At 43.9% G+C, this 17,950-nt stretch overlaps 1 protein-coding gene across 1 annotated transcript in view; it reads left to right on the forward strand.

Moving 5' to 3' along the window:
* The window catches only part of LOC147618978 (pyruvate kinase isozyme A, chloroplastic-like), a 53,155-nt gene extending 35,872 nt beyond the window's left edge, over nt 1–17,283 (forward strand). The window contains exon 7 of the mRNA XM_086774188.1: nt 16,590–17,283. Within this exon, the coding sequence (XP_086630314.1) occupies nt 16,590–16,891 (302 nt within the window). The 3' untranslated portion in view covers nt 16,892–17,283. The remainder of the gene's footprint in view (nt 1–16,589) is intronic.
* Nucleotides 17,284–17,950: the final 667 nt, after the last annotated feature.

A 17,950-nucleotide genomic window follows, 5' to 3' on the forward strand; every position in this document is an offset into this window, starting at 1 on the left:
TAGCAAAGAAGAAATGACTCCTTAGGGCTTTAAAGCTCAAGAAGGAAGGACGTTGTTTTATCTGCGAAGAAAAAGGACACATGCGTAATGAGTGCCCAAAGCAAAAGGGTACCAAGACAAACGCAGGACCCAAGCCAAAGGCAGCTAACCAATTGTCTTTGACAGGTACGTCAATTACTGTACTTTCTCGCCCTAGTACTTGTTCTGATTGTCTGTTCAATTCTAAAGTATTTGGCTTGCATGATCTTCTCCGAGTTTATGGAGAAGTGAATGGCCATAAAATTCACATTCTTTTAGACCCTGGCAGTTCACATAACTTTGTTAACTACAAACTTGTGCAGAAATTGAGTCTTGATACGACACTTAGCGACCATATCTATGAGGTACGTCTACCTGCGGGAAGGCAAGTTTGGGATCGCAAGGTGGAGATGCTTCCAATCCAGATTTAGGACTACAAAGATACTTTGGAATGCTATGTAATGCATCTGGAAAATGTAGACTTGTTATTAGGGATTGAGTGGTTTAAGACTCTTGAAGTCCAGATAGATTGGTCTAGTCATATTTTTTCTTTTCAGCATAAGGACACCAAGTATAGTATTTTAGGTGATTGTATTCATCCCTCTCAGGGACCTCTTGTAAATACAATTGATTTTGGAAATATAATGGATTCTTCTTTGTATACCGCTTTCCATTGTATATTGATTCCACTTTCTTCCTTTCTCATCCCTTCCATGGATGTAAATGAATTAAGTGTGTTTGAAAGCAAAGAATTACAGAAGATACTTGATTCGTTTCAAGATGTATTTCCTAAGGAACTGCCATCGGGTTTACCACCTGAACGGGCAGTAGATCATCGTATTGACTTGATCCTTGGTGCTCATGTAACTCGCGGCGGGTGCCCGGGGGACTAGGGCCTTTGACACACTTGTTGATACCATCAATGCATATTAAAACATTTAAACATGGCCACAACCTTAACACATATCCATCATCACTTTGCATAAAACATAAAAGCTGGACAAAACATCCACAAATGCTGAAAATGGAGCTTGCACACGTGACACCGCATAGAGGCCGGAATGGGCCTCCCCCCCCCCCCTCCCCCCTCCCCCCCCTTGGAGTATTTTATTACCCAAGGAGAATAATATCATGTACAAGCTTTGAGGGCCTTACTCTCCCCACGGGAGATGCAGGATTATCCATATACAAATGTCATAACACAGCCCAACACAAGGCTACCAAGCCGGAACATAGGCTGTAGAAATGCCGAGCCAACAATATAATCCATATACCTCCGTGTGGGTATTGATTCTTCCCCAAAAACCACGGGTCTTCAGGCAATAGAGCTGGTACAGCAACTACAACTCTCCATTCAGCCGGTACAGCAGGTACAATGGCTGGTACAGCAAGTACAATAGTTGGTACAGCAGGTAGTGGCTGGTACAGCTGGTACGGTGGCTGGTACAGCAAGTACAGCAAGTACAAATACTGGTACAGCAAGTACAATGACTAGTATAGCAGGTACAGGGGTTGGTACAGCCGGTATGGTGGCTGGTACAGCAAGTACAATGGCTGGTACAGCCAGTATGATGGCTGGTACAGCAGGTACAACAAGTACAAATGTTGGTACAAGTACAATGGCTAGAAATCATAATAAATGATTAAATACCCTTGCCTTCAGTATTTCTTCGCGATGGAAGCCTCCAAAACAGTCCCCAATAGCCGGTATTCTTCATGGGCAGCCTTCAAGAGAGAGAGAAAGAGAGTAGCCATCATTAGGGAAGCCTTAAATGGTGGTAGAGGCTAGTGTGCAGCAAGAGAGCCTCCATTAATGAAGAGAGAGGGCTCCAATTTATAGATTTGGGCCTCCCATGAGCTAAAATGGCAAGAGAAGGCTACAATGACAAGTGGAGAGCCACACAATAGCTGAAGTGACAAGTGTGAGGCCACTTGTCTCACTTTGATCCACTTTCTAACAAGTGTCAGGCCACTTGTCTCACTTTGGTCCACTTTCTTGCCACATGTCCCAATCTAAGAGATGGGTCCTTCCATAATCTTTACCTCTAAAAATATCCCAACTGGTAGACATTCTGTCATAGCACTTTGCCAATTCTTGGTATCTGCTCAATTCCAGATGTAATGACGCGAACAGAATTTCCATCGGAGTCGGGCCAAAAATAGCAACTCTCCTAAATTTTAGGAGTGTGGTTCTTTGTATTCTAGGATAATCCCGCATTCCCAAAGCTTGTACTTTCCAAATATTCAGACACCCTGGAGTCCACCAGACCCCTTTCAGACTGGGAAATGTCCAGGCTGGTGACATCCTCCCCAGCTTCTTAAAAGTTGTCCGCAACTTTAAGCTTCAAGCCATATATTCAAGATATAATCATGTCCCATCGATTGGGCGAGACGAGACAGTCTCAAAAATCCAATATAACTGAAGAATCCATGTCCCAAAGAAATGGGCGAGACTAAATAAGTCTCCATAATACCAATATCAAAATCATGTTCCAAGATAAATAGGCGAGACAAAAACAGTCCCATAAGTCCAGATATCATAATCATGTCCCAAGATAAATGGGCGAGACAAATCAGTTCCATAAGTCCAGATATCATAATCCATGTCCCAAGTAAATGGGCGAGACAAAATAAGTCTCCTACCAACAAGAGATCGGTCCACATGACCCTTGGCATAGACATAAGTCCCGTCATGTCCACTTTACCACTTGCACTCCGTGTTGGTACTCTGACCACACACCTTGGATGAGAGGTGGGCTCAAGTAACAAGATAAAACAATCACTCGCAGGCATAGATAACCTGGTGTTCCATACGCATTTCTGCACCTATCATCATTCTTGTACTTGAAAATATTCCGCCTGCCATCATAACACACCATGTGTGCATGGCTGAATCCACACGGGCACCGCCTGAAAGTCCACAAATGTCCTGCCATGTCCTTGGACTCATATGCATCCACTCATATGATCCATACACATGCCCAGGTATAATACATACATGCATCCGCATGTTTCTAGGCCTGACACGCATCCGCATGTCCCTAGAATATACTGCAAAGTACAAGATTGCGGGTGCCTGGGGATTCACCACCAGCCTGCACCTGATTCTTCCAAATACATTATGAATGAATACATTTCAAACAAGAGAATCTGTAGGTACATCCGCCCTGCAGAAGCCTCTTCACAGGTACATCCGCCTTGCACAAGAGTATCACAATCCTCACAGGTACTCCGCCCACATACTCCGTGCTAACCACATACCTTGGAGTAGAGGTGGACTTTATCCATAAAAGCATCGTATCCATGAGATATCCAAAGATTTCTTCTCTATAAACTTGGACAGATTCGTCCATAGAAATTGCTTGTGAAGCCCAATATCTATATAAATCTCGTCCAAGAAATCTCCATAGATATAATCCATCCCAATAAAGAGAGCCATGAAAAGAATTCATCCCATTAAAGGGAGCCATAAACAATGTTTCCCTGAAACCATCTCAAGGCAAACAACACCACCTTTCTCCTTGCATAGCTATACAAGGGTTAGTGAACATCAAAAACACTTCATAGCAAAAGCACTAACTTTGCAAACTCAAAGTATACTTAGCTTTTCTTTGCCAGGTTGGTCATGAAGCCAGAAGAAATATCTCGTCACCATATCCTTAAGATATCCTAAGATATATCTCCATATAGCTTGCCTGCAAGCTTGATAATATAATCCACAATATCCATATGGAAAGAGTGCTAAACGTGTGCACATAAAGCCAACTCCATACTTCCAAGATAAATTTTGTGAATTGATAAATCCTTAGACCAAGCTGTCTATTGCTCATGCTCTTGCTTCATAGGCTCTGAAGTGGCTGGCCATGCTTAATAGCAATGATGGTAAGTGTGGTCTCCACTTGAGATCTTTTCTCTTCCTTATTGATAAAAGGAAGTCTCCGCTTCCAAGGAAGTCTATGCTCTGATACCAATGTAACTCGCGGCGGCCCTGGGGACTAGGGCCTTTGACACACTTGTAGATACCATCAATGCATATTAAAACATTTAAACATGGCCACAGCCTTAACACATATCCATCATCACTTTGCATAAAACATAAAAGCTGGACAAAACATCCACAAATGCTGAAAATGGAGCTTGTACACGTGACACCGCATACAGGTCGGAATGGGCCGACCCCCCCCCCCCCCTTGGAGTATTTTATTACCCAAGGAGAATAATATCATGTACAAGCTTTGAGGGCCTTACTCTCCCCACGGGAGATGCCGGATTATCCATATACAAATGCCATAACACAGCCCAACACAAGGCTACCAATATCCCAACTAGTAGACATTCTGTCATAGGCACTTTGCCAATTCTTGGTATCTGCTCAATTCCAGATGTAATGACGCGAACAGAATTTCCATCGGAGTCGGGCCAAAAATAGCAACTCTCCTAAATTTTAGGAGTGTAGTCCTTTGTATTCTAGGATAATCCCCCATTCCCAAAGCTTGTACTTTCCAAATATTCAGACATCCTGGAGTCCACCAGACCCCTTTCAGACTGGGAAATGTCCAGGCTGGTGACAGCTCATCCTGTCAGTATTCCACCTTATCGGATGAGCCAAGCCGAGGAAGATGAGTTGGCTAAACAACTCGAAGATTACTTGAGGATGGGCCAGATCCGTCCAAGTAAATCATCTTGGGGTGCACCTGTGTTGCTTAGGAGAAAGAAGGACAATACCTGGAGAATGTGTATAGATTACAAGAGATTGAACAAGCTGACCATTAAGAACCATTATCCTCTCCCTAGATCAGATGACCTGATTGACCGGTTAGTAGGAGCGAAATATTTCAAGAAGATAGGTTAGTAGGAGCGAAATATTTCAAGAAGATAGATTTACGTACTGGCTACCACCAGATACGTATTCATGAAAGGCATGTCGAAAGAACCGCCTTTCGCACTAGGTATGGCCATTACGAGTTTCTTGTATTACCTTTTGAGTTAACCAATGCTCCAGCCACTTTCCAGCAAATGATGAACGATCTTTTTCGTGAACATTTGGGAAAATTTGTGGTGGTGTTCTTGGATGATATTTTGATATATAGTCGTACTCTTGAGGATCATGTCAGACACCTCACGATTGTCTTATCTATTTTAAGACAGAATTGACTATATGCTAAGTTAAGTAAATGTGAGTTCTTTATAACCGACATCATTTACTTGGGACACAAGATCACTAGAGATGGATTGAGCATTGACTATGACCGAGTTCAGAAGGGTCTGGACTAGCCTATACCGCGAACAGCGAAACAACTTCGTTCGTTTCTCGGTTTTGTTGTTTTTCTTCGGAAATCTGTACGGGAGTACACTCAGCTCACACTACCGATGACCGACTTATTGAAAGGTCGTGGACGTAAGTCAAATCAGTCTATCACTTGCAATAACGATTTGGATATGGCCTTCAAACTTTTGAAAGATAAAGTCAAGGAAGCACCTATCTTAGCATTACCTGATCCTAGTCGGCCTTATGTTCTTGAAACTGATGCAAGTGACTATGCTATCGGGGCTGCTCTATTTCAAGATGGTAGACCGGTTGCTTTTGAAAGTAAAAAGCTAGATGACACTCAATCTCGTTGGCCAACCCTTGAGAAGGAACTTTATGCTGTGATTCATGCTCTCAAGGTTTGGAGACATTATTTATATGGCTCCAAGTTTGTGGTATTGACTGATCATCAGTCAATTGACTGATCATCAGTCAATCAAGTATGCGTGTGATGCGGATGATTTGAGAGGAAGGAAAGCTCGTTGGACAGAGTTAATGCAAGATTTTGATTTTGAGATTCGTTATCGGAAAGAGTCCATGAATAGTATTGCAGTGCGCTTAGTCGAATTAGAGAGGTGAATTCTTTGTCGTTCACCGAGATTTCTACTGACTTATTTCAGTCATTGAGAGGGCTTTGCAGGACTGATAGTTATTTTGGTCCATTTTGGTAGAAGATCCAGGACGGGAGCTCATTGATTGACCAAGACTCGATGTGACTGAGCACTCTACCATTCAGGCTGTCGGAGGCCAGTGGATGATTCCGAATGGTTTGCTATTCCGTAATGACAAAATTTGTGTACCACAGATCTCGGACATTAGGTCCAAGATTCTTAAGGAGTGTCACGATGCCCCTTCTGCTCGACACCCTGGGGTACACAGGACGTTATCATTAGTGGAACACACTTTTTATTGCCCAAAGATGAAAGGGTATGTAGAAGATTATGTTCTCAAGTGTCAAATTTGTCAGGCAAATAAAGCTGAACGCTTTAGACAGGCTGGGTTGTTGCATCCTTTGCAAATCCTAGGCAATAAATGGGAAACTATTTCCATGGATTTTATTACGGGATTCCCAAGAACACATCAAGGCCACGATTCTATTTGGGTTGTGGTAGATTGCTTGACAAAAATGGCTAGATTTTTACCGTCCCGGAAGACTATTATAGCTACGCAATTAGCACGACAGTTTATCGAGCAATTGTTTAGACTGTACGGGTTACCGCAGGACATAGTCAGTGATAGGGACTCTAAGTTTACGAGTGACTTTTGGAAACTTGTTTTTGAGAAGTTGGAAACAACTTTGAATTTGAGTTCCTCAGATCATCCTCAATCTGATGACCAGACTGAAAGAGTGAATCAGATTTTGGAGGATATGCTTCGAGCATATGTATCCAAAAGACAGAGTTCATGGGAGGATTATCTTCCTATGTTAGAATTTGCATACAACAGTACTAAGCATACGAGTACAGGGTTTAGTCCTTTCATGCTTATGTATGGTTTTTAACCTAGATCACCTGTTACAGTAGGATTCTCAGGACTTTAGCATGATGCAGCACGTAATTTTTTGCAAGATATGCAGGAAATGTTACAAGTTGCAAAGGAATCTATTAGAAGTGCTCAAGACCGAGACAGGTTTTATTCTAATAGACATCGTTCACCCAGAGAGTTCTCTGAAGAAACAATGGTGTATTTGCGAGTTCCGAAAGATTCCGAGACTTTACGGATAGGTAGATCTCCGAAATTATCTCCTAGATATTTTGGACCATTTCGTGTTACACGACGGATTGGTTCAGTTGCATATGAATTGGATTTGCCTTCTCATGTGAAAGTTCATCCTGTATCTCATGTCAGTAGACTTAAGGAAGTACTGGGTGGAACAGATCAGTTAGTTACTCCTCAAGAAATCATAGATGTCGAGGACATGACATTTGTTCCGCACGAACCTGAAAAGATTCTTGGATTTCGTGAAAGAAGATTGCGTAATACGCTTATCACGGAATACAAGATTAAGTGGAAGGATCGTGTTGAGGAGGACGCTACATGGGAGACATTGACTACTCTTCAGAGAGATTACCCTGGCTTTTTAGTGAGCTCAGGAGTGAGCTCTTAGAGGAAGGGGAGTATGTCATGTGCACAGTGTGTATCTACCGTGTGCTACACGTACGCAAGACTAGTTTCGAGGCTTGGGGAAGCTTGGAACTAGGCAGGCTGATTGACGAGCTGAGTTAGGGATAAACTAACGGGCGGGCACCCAAGTATGGACGGGCGGGCACCCAAGTGTGGACGCCCGATGACCGGCCAAGAGCCTATAAAAGGGTGGCCAAGGTTAGTTATTGGGATATAGAGAATCTTGCGAGTTTGTGAGAGCTCTATGGTCTTGGAGCCTGGATCTAGTGCAGACGTGCACCTGCTTTATGCAGCCGGCAGCAGTCTCGAGGCCCGCAAGGGCAGCTTAGTGGCGGTTTGGGACGTCGCGAGGAGGAGATTGGTCGGAACGTCATTCTAGTTAGCTCAGCTCGTGGCTCGGTGGGGACAGCCAAGATTGTGGGCTCGCCCACGGCTGTCATGGTTGGGAGGTGAGTTAGGCCTGCACCCCCTTGTTTGTTTATTTGTTTGTTTGCAGGATTCGAGTCTCGAACCAAGATCGATCACGAGGAGATCCGTGGGGATTTGACACCAAGACCGTGATTGAGAAGTCACAAGAGCAAGTATACGTTGAGTACCTGCTAAGAGAAGGATGCCATCATCCTTCTTGGGTTGAGACACCGCCGTAGAAGAGTTCTTTGCCGCTTCATCACACTTCTTCTTGTGACATTGGGGTGACTTGTGACCCTTCTTGCTACAATAATGACATTCAATGTCCTTATTTTTTGAAGATTTGTCTTTTTCCTTGTCAGAATCCTTGGAGTTCTTGTCAAAACCCCCTTCCCCTTTCTTTTGCTGATTCTTCCCTTTATCTTGTGCTGCCAAAGCTCCATCAGGGCCACCAGAGGTGCCATTCCGCTCCTCAAAGCGAGACTCAATCTGCATAACGGAGGGGAGAACTTCCTCCCAAGTAACTGGAACAAGATGAGGAGAAAGAAACAAGAGACTGAAAGTATGCATCAAACCTCTTTGGAAGCTTGGAGAGCAGTCGAATAGCCATGTCCTCTGTGGAGATGTCCTTGCATCAAATAGCAAGCTCATCCCGGAGATCTTTCATCTTCGAGATGAAAGCAGATAAAGATGGAAAGGCAGAAACTGATAAGTTCATAAGTTGCTTTTCCAACGCCAAAATCCGACCCGGAGACTTGAATCTCATAGAGATCTGCAAAAGCCTTCCAAACTTCATGTGCAGCTTCTGTTGTACGCACATGAGAGAGAACAGAATCTTGACAGTTCAACATTAGAAAGGAGAAAATGTGTCGATCATTCGACTGCCATATATCAATCTGTGCCTGAGTCGCACCACCGGAAGCAAGGGTGGGAGGGGTGGCATTTTCCGGTGTAACTAGCCAATCCCAGAGATCCACGTCACGCAAGGCCGATTTCACCTTCACCTTCCATAGGGTGTAGTTGGAACCATCCAACTTGGCAAACTCAGCAAACATATGAAGAGAAGTCGGTGCAGCCATCACAAAAGCTTGGGCTCAATCTCAAGAAAAAATGCACAAACTCTGAAGTAGAAGTGTCCTCCACAGGTACCAAGAGTGCCACCAAAGCGTGCAACACCAAAGACCCCCTCTGCAAAGGAGCAAGCCCACGGGAGAGGAAAACGCAGCAAAAGAAGCTGCTGCCCTGAAAAAAACAGGCCGCCTGTGTCCCAAACTCCACGTGGAATAGAAAACGCTGGTCAAACAGTACCTGAAGGCTGAGTTGATGAAGCCAAACTGAAAGGCGCAACAACCAGCAGGTTCAGTCCAGAAAACACTGCAAAGGAAGCTGCAGATTTGAGAGAAAACGCAGAGGCGAAACGACCAGCAGGTTCAGTCCAGAAAACGCAGCATGAAAGAGCTGCAGATCTGTAGGAAAACGCAGAGAAGGAGGTGCTGAAAACAGTGCTGAATCTGGGGCAGCAAAGAGGTTGCTAAACCGGGAGCGATGATACCATGAAAGAGTGCACAGAGCGGAAGCAGAGTGGCACTAGAATGTGCTGAACAGAGAGTGCAAGAGAGAGAGAGAGAGAGAGAGAGAGATATGGAGCAAACTATACTGAATATACTGAAGCAAAACAGTCCCAAGCAAGAGACTACAAGTCTCATAAGTGAGGGAGCAAAATATGTACAAGACCGAATGAATGATGAGAGGCTAGCACCCACTATAGATAGTAGATGTAAGCTGGCTGACTGGAGCTGCAAAACAGGCCGACTGGAAAATGCCAGAAAAGTTGGGAAAAATCCCAAAAAAATACTAGAAAAAGGGGTGGCCAGCCCACAAGCAAGGGCCATGCAAAAGGGACCAAATGGGCACCATAAAAGAGAAGAATCTGGGGATGAATGTGCTAACAGGATCAAGGGTAGTTGATGGTACCGTTTGTTGAACCTACGCTACAGAAGAAGATACCCAGGTAGAGTTAGGAACATACGTACTAAAGGGCACATACGAACCTGACGCGGTCACCGGCAAGGTTGATGACGATGGATCTCCGAACGACCGAGGAGGTACGTGTCCTTCCTGAGAAATTTTCTCATATTGAAGTCCAGTTTGTCGGCTAGAATGAGAAGCAAGGCTCTCCAGATGAGGCTGAATACTTGGGTCCAATACTGGCACACTGGCTGTGGGCATGTATCCTCCTTTGGAAGTAACGGCTGATGAGCTTAGAGAAGAAAAACCATATGCCAAGGGTGTAGAGGGTGAGTAGGTAAAAATAGGCAGGTCGTCTCCCAATGAAAGACCTCCAATAGGGCTCTCCAGTGAACGAGGAGTCCCATCCTGCGTGTGATCTAAACCTGAATAAGGAGAATCAATATTTGGTAAGAAAGGCTGATCCTCTGGAATCGTGGGTAGACGATCCATGCTGTGTGCTCTCAAGGTCTTCAATCATTTTTATCACGATAGCTGTGATACCATGTGAGGGCAAAAGAGACCAAAGGACCAAATATACGAGAGATCAGAGCAAATCACACAGCATGCAATAGGGATATATATATAAATGATAAAATCCAGTAAAGGAGCTCTATGTGAGACTCCGAAGGAGCAGAGAGGGCTGCTCTCCCAAAAACGCAGATAACAGGGCCGAAGTAAGCTTGATGTAAGTGCCGATATATGCCTGATGTAAGGCTGATGTGAGCTGAGATGTAAGCGCTGATGTCCTGATGTAAGGCAGATGATAAATGCTGATGTAAGCACAGATGTAAGTGCTGATCTCCTGATGTAAGACAGATGATAAACGCTGATGTCTGCTGAAGTGAAACGCTGATGACTGCTGAAGTGAAATGCAGATGTATGCTGAAGTGAAATGCTGATGATCAGCCCTGATGCAGGCGACCAATCCAGTAGAAGAGAATGCAAGTTGCACCTGTCGTAGGCGGCCTGCACCAGCAGCAGCCGGACAGGTATACGCTGATGGTGACCCAGATGTAGGCGACCAGCAGAGGAGGTACTTGTCGTGAGTGAACTGAATGAAGATGCCCTTCCTATATAAAGGAAGGGAGGGTGCTGGTCAGCCAGAAAATAAAGGTAAAGTAAAAGTAACCAAAATAACCCTTTTTGGGTTGGGTAAAATACCCTTTTGGGTATATTTTCACACACCCCCCACACCCCCTCCTATAAAAAAAAAACAAAATGTAAAATGAAAAAATCTTTAATTCTTGCCTGTCTTGGAGAGGGGTACCTTCCTCAAAATCCTTGGACACGGGCTGATTTGTCCTCATGGTTGTTTAGAAACTCGTCACATGAGATGAGAGGTATGGTACTACCTATATCGTTACTAATGTATTGTACCTTAGAAACCTGGCATTTTTTTTGGGTACAAAAGTTATTAGGTATATATATGAGTTATTGATTATGTATGTGTGTGTCTGTGTGCGCATATGCATATGAATGTGTAAGTACGTACGTATGTGTGTGTGCGCGCGCGGTCTCATTTCCACAGACTTACAGTACCTGTCCTTTAGGGATCAAGATTCGTCTGAACCCGTATTGTCCGCATGTTTCTTAAGTTTTTCACAACTATGTTTTCCCTCTTGGACCGTCCATGTATTTAGTATTGATTTGATGCTTTTTGGGTTTATCCTAATTGACCATAGCATATGAACTAAGCTCACACCAAGGTCTCACAGGTTTAGGATGGTGTCCACATGAGAGGACGAAAATCCAGAGCTCTAATACCTATAATAGTTGTAAAAGCTCAATGAAGTGCTTAACCATTTATAAATAATCGATATTATGTCACACAGCACAGAGAACATGTGCTTACAATCCACATAGCTAAATGGCATCACGCACAACTGAAAGAAATGAACATCATCAAAACATGCACATATACTCTGTGCTGTGAGTATTCGTGCCAATGTACACCACTTTGGAGCCAAAGATGCCCCCCCCCCCTCTCTTCCCTTTTTTCCCGCCTTTCGGTATTTTATTACCAAAAGAGACAAGAATATAAGCAATGTTGAATCCGCTACCCTAGGCTTGAGTTTTGGTTTCTTTTTATGGCTACTTGGTGATATGTTTTTGTTACTTTTTATTTTTATTGTTTTCATGCTAAATGCCACTATGCAGGTTGAATGTGTATTGAACTACCATTGTCTCAAAGACTTGATAGGTATTTTATTTTTCTTGCTCTCTCTATAGTGAAACAGTGTACATACGTGGCCTGAAATTCTCATACGTGGCCTGAAATTCTATGTGAAACCTGCGGAGGCAAGATTTGTCAAGGGATATGCATTTTTAGCACGTCTAGCAAGGCAGTGCTTCCGTGCACATTTCCAACATATACAACAAAATGTCTTCTCTTTAACTCATTAGTCAGACAAGCAGCCATGTATGGGGCACCCTTTTGGTCAGTCAATCTTTACATTTTTGGATTGGAGCTCCACTGAAAAGTTTCTGGTCATTCATGTGCATCAAATCCTTTATCCAGCATCACATCATTTTGGTAGAGTTTGCGGCCTGCCCCCTACATGTAGATGCCTTGTCTCTTTAATACAAAGGGTACAACTACTTGGGGACAAAGACACCCATGGCTAGCCTTGTCTTCATCTATGCATTTAGCATCACAATGCGTAAAAAGATGATGCTAAGCGTGTACTGGTTGCAAAGAATTTGTGGGTATATTTATCCGGTGTTGAGTTAAGGCCTACTGGTTTTGTCTTTGTAGCTAGCACGTCAAGGGGATACACTGTTGGAACGAGTGATTTTGGTTCCTTCTACAGTAGAACATGCCCACAGGGGATAGTTAGTCCCATCAAACTTGTCCTCGGTAGAGAGCATCCCAAATACATCATTATTAGCCATGTCTCAAAGGTAATCTATCCCAAGCTCACTGCACAATGCATTGCAAACCCTCAATGTCCACTGAAAGGCATGCTTCTGTGATGGCCAATGATTCATTGACGAGAAGGACCTGCAAATGTATTGAGATGTCAAAGTGTAGGGATAGAAAAGTTAGCTAAATAGAGGCTTGATGACCAAAAGAGACCCCAAAGATGGGTGTAACAATGTTGTATTTCGATGCCAAGTGCACCAAGAGAGAGCACAAGGAATGCCGGATTTAACCCAGCGCTTGATTCAGCTCTATTTTTGGAGAAGCTGAAAATTTGCAGAGGGGATTCGATGGCCTAAATGGGCTCCGATTCAGGTGTGCTTCGGCCTAGGAGACTCGGCAATGGACGAAGAATACAGTTGTGCAAAAAAAATTGAAATTTTTTTTGGTCTGAGATTTTGGCTCTGTAGCCACGGGCGGAATTGGCAGCTCAGCTGGTGGAAGCGGCACTGGCGAAAATCCCCAAGTCAAACAATTGATTTGGGGGTTTGCACATTCGATGCTGGGCGAAGCCCTTGGAGCTGCTGACGTTGGTGTTCTTTGTGGCGGCTGTAGGTGGCTACTGTGCAAGGCAACCAGCGGGCAGGTGGGCAAAGTGACCAACACACTTAAGTATAGCAGTTCGCAGCAGCAGTGGCCCTAAAAACAGCATGTACAGAATGTTCGAAACCCTAAAACAGGCGGTACAACAGTTTGCAGGTGGCGCGCTGTTGTACGAAACTGTTGAAACCCTAAAAAGAGGTGGTTAGAGCTGAAATGAGCTGAAGTTGCTGTGCGAGCTCTGATAGGCAACGTTCACTTGAGGGAGTTCCAAGGGAATTCTAGTGTATTTGCGAATACCCAAGATCTCAGAGACGTTACGGATGGGGAAAGTTGGGAAGCGATCCCCTAGGTATTGTGGACCTTTTCGGATCCTTAAAAAGATCGGAGAGGTAGCCTATAGACTAGAAGTGCCTCAGAATTTGAAAGTTCATCCAATCTTTCATGTAAGTAGACTAAAAGAGATGCTAGGAGTTGAGGATAGCATTGTGATTCTCAGGAACTTGTCGAGGTTGAGGACTTGTCCTATGTTCCATCCACATGAACCAAAAGCTGTGATTGATTTTAGGAAAGGGCAACTTTAAGAATAAGTTGATCCCTGAGTATAAAATTAAGTGGAAAGATAGGGTAGAGGACTCCTCGACTTGGGAGATAGTAGCTAGTATAGAGCATAGGTTCCCCGGCTTTCTTTCTTAGATAGATTTTGTTTCCAAGAGTGGAAATGCTTGAGGAGGTAAGTATGTTATGTACATAGAGCTAATCAGCAAGCCTAATCCAGTAGGGTCAGGGGGCCTTGGGATTAGGAGATGGTAGGCAGATACAATGGGCTAAGGTTGTTAGCTATTTATAGTGGCTGGGAGCGGCCTCAATGATGGTCCGCGTAGATTGGGAAGCTTTGATACAGTATAGCAGTCCAGTGGTTGCGTACAACGATGATGTCACAGGTGGCCATGCAGGAAAGCAATGGCATCGCGTGGCCGGCGGCCGTACACCTATGGCACAGATGGTCATATAGATGGTGGCGCAGGCAGTTTGTACAGATCGAGATGACGGCGTTGAAGCAGTTCAAACAGCGATGATGAAGAAAGAAAGATATATTAAGCATCTACTAAAGACCCAATGGGCCTATGAGACCAAAGTGGTACAATAATGTCCATGGCATATCTCACCATGGAATGGAAAATAAAACAGAATGAAAACATAAATATAGCTATCTCACTGGGGTGATACAAAACTGTCCATGGAAACTCGTCATGGAATACTAAGAACATAAAAACATGGGGGCAACATCAGCTCCGAGTAGATGGTATACCACTCTCCAAAATGTCAAGCATGGGGTTGACGAGTATGGCCGAGAGGTCTCCCTCAGCTATGTCACGTGGAAAGGTAGCTCGATGGCGGTGGAGCATGTCCTGGATCTGGAGCTGATGAGGTGATTGTGGCCGACGGGGGGGTCGAGGGCGTTGGGCACGCTGGAGTGCAGAGGCTTGGTCCGAGGTAACTCCTCTCGGGCGAGGTAGGTCGAGAGCAGCTCGTGGACAGTCCACAATATCCACTATGTCGGTGTCCTCCACCTCGTGGGTCCAGAAGAAACTGGTGATGGTTGGCTGCCGAGGGAGGGGGCGGGGTGGCTGGGGCCTGTGTCTCAAGAAGGTGTTCTTGTGTCTGCAGAGCTCAAGCAGGAAGAGGCCCAGGCAACACTGGTCCTGGAAGTCAATGATCCTAGAGAGTGGACGGAATCCCTCACGAAATAGACAGTGAAACCTCCCACAGATCTCATAGTATACTGGGCAGCGGCATGTGTAATGCTCCTCCATCTCATCCTCTGTGTGGCATAGTCGGCAGATTCTCTCCTCTCTGGGTGTCCGTATGAGCTTCCCGGCTCTGAAGATGCGCTCAGCTCTACCTGTCTCCACTCTGAGGCGGTGGGAAGAAACCCGTATCTGGCCAATCGTAATCCGCATGGCATGGGACATGTGAACACTCAAGTAGCGGCTGTTGGAGGATTCCACTATAACCCATACTGCTTATTTATATGGGTCAGGCTGCTTTTCTTGATTGTGCTTTTGATGAGAACTCCTACAAGTTTTTAATATCTTGCTTTCACTTCCATTCGCTTTATGAATGATGGTTGTCCCTTTTTAATAAAGGGTTTCTCCTTTGCCCTTTTTAAGTAAAGTGTGGCCCCACTTATTAATACATGCGAACCCTTATGGTTTAAGCCATGTGATCACATCTAAGCCTGCAAACTCATTAAAGTCCCTAGTTGATGTTAGGTTAATGGAGCACTCCCAACCTTGGGCTTTCTTGGGCATCCCCAACCCTCGGACACATACAAACCATAAAACTACGCACACGCAAGCATTTAAAAAACATGTGCACGCAAATAAGAGAGATTGAGCCAAGCATGAATGAATGCATGTTCCATATGATAAATAATCTATTCAATACCATGTACTCAGAATTTAGATGTTTTAGGGGTAGCTAAACCTTGCACCCCTCATTTGGCTCAATAACCTTGATCCATCAGATGAGTTCTGTGCACACAAAATATGCTAAGCCTTAATGATATCAGAAATATTGGCATATCAGGAAAGCATTCTGTCATTGTATCCTCAGAACAAGTATTCCCGTCATCTGGATCCTCAAAGACAAATATCCCCATCATCTGTATCCCTTAGAGACAATCTTGCCATGTCATCTGGCTCCAAAAGGATCCATCAGTACACATGCGCAAGTCCAAGAAATCGGTATAGTGGAGAAGTTACCAAATCTGGTGACACCCCTCCCCAAAAGACTGGCAAGAGGAGATATGATAGCGCCCCCATGAGCAAACTCCCTCACATGTGGGATCAACTCGGCACGTAGGTAACATGTGGTGACCACCCCATGAGCTACACGCGATCAGCGCTCTCAAAAGACTTTACACACAGAACTTGCAGCCATAGCAACAGAGCACTTTTTGGGGGAGTTCCTAACTCACCATGTGACATTTGCATGCAAAAATCACACTCCATTTGTCATTATGCATCAATAGTTCTATGGGATGTCCTTGCATCTCCTATTACAGATTGTGGTGATCTCTCTCTCTCTCTCTCTCTCTCTCTCTCTCTCTCATATCTTTGTGTCACTTACTCATTTGCAAGAACTTAGATTTTTTTACACAGTTTATGTTGCCTTCAAAAAACGTTTTTAGCTTAATTTTGATAGAATTCTGAACCACCAACTGACTATTGTCTTTCAATGATTTTACTTTTACAGCAAACAACCTTGCAGTTGATGCCATATTTGTGTACACTAGGCAAGGTGACATGGCCTCTCTTCTCTCACGTTGTCGTCCAGATTGCCCGATCTTTGCCTTTACTCCTTCAACTCATGTAAGGCGGTGTTTGAATTTGCAATGGGGTCTTATCCCTTTTCGACTTGACTTCAGCGACGATATGGAGAGTAACCTGAATCGCACCTTCGCACTCTTGAAGGCAAGGGGTATGGTTAAGCCAGGTGATTTGGTAATTGCTGTATCAGACATGCTACAATCGATACAGGTCATGAAAATCCCATAAGTCACTGATTGCATTAGAGCATATTGTCTCTCTAAGAAGGCCGTTTGGAACATGTTTCTATTGGTGACTATGAAGGCCTCGAGGGAGGATGAGGTGGGGGACTAAAAGTCAATATGAGCTGTCTATGCACCCATCTAAAGCTCCAGATTATAATTGGAAGGAAGCCAGGCGACCTCCAATTGGTGATCTGGATAACCATATTGAGTATGGTTAGATTTCTCTGTTGCTGTTTAAGTGGAGGGAAGCCATGTGGCTCTGCCTCAGAGCAGGATGTTGATATACTCCCTATATTATACATATTATTTGGAACTCTTTGGGTTGCAGTTGCATCCACTTGAACAATGCCTTGGTATATTCCTTTGCTGAAATAAGATCATTATTACCTTTTACATGTTTTCATTCTCCTTTGATAGGTAACCATAATTTCTTTTATAGGATTTGATTTATAATTGTCCTTATTTATATAATGTGTTTGCATTTCATACTCACCTTTTTCCTACCCTCTGGGTTTTAGAGCTTTTCAATGAGGGAAGAGTGGAAATTGAGGCATAACACATGGTCTTTCAATCCAAATCATTTGAGATAGAAGGAAACTACGTTAAGAGCTAAGGTTAATAGGCGTATGAGTGTACTAATGTGCGAGGGGATAGCTAAAAGTGGTGACTGCAATTAAAGATGGGTGGGTGTTGAATCTCGTGACTAAAATTTCACATGATTAAGCTACATTCAAAGGTTGAGCATCAGTCACAGGTTAAGTGGCAAGTGTATGTAAGAAGAAGAGGTACAGTGACCATAGCATGCAGCCGGAGGGTTGGATACCTGCTGGATTTCCCTACACAAGAAAATGCATTTGTATACACCTTATGTATATGGAATATTGGCACTTAATCAATGCTGCACTTGGCCATTTGGGCAGGTCCTTGAACGTTGACAACGGGCATGAACATAGAAAAAATTAATGTAGTAAGTTTATCATCATAAATATGCAGAGTCTTTGATGCTTAGTGGTCACAAAAAATGATTTGGTGTATAAAATAAACTATCCAATGTATGCTACAT

The sequence above is a fragment of the Cibotium barometz genome, chromosome 34, assembly GCF_041138505.1.
Source record: "Cibotium barometz isolate CiBa-2024 chromosome 34, ASM4113850v1, whole genome shotgun sequence".
Classification (NCBI taxonomy): domain Eukaryota; kingdom Viridiplantae; phylum Streptophyta; class Polypodiopsida; order Cyatheales; family Cibotiaceae; genus Cibotium; species Cibotium barometz.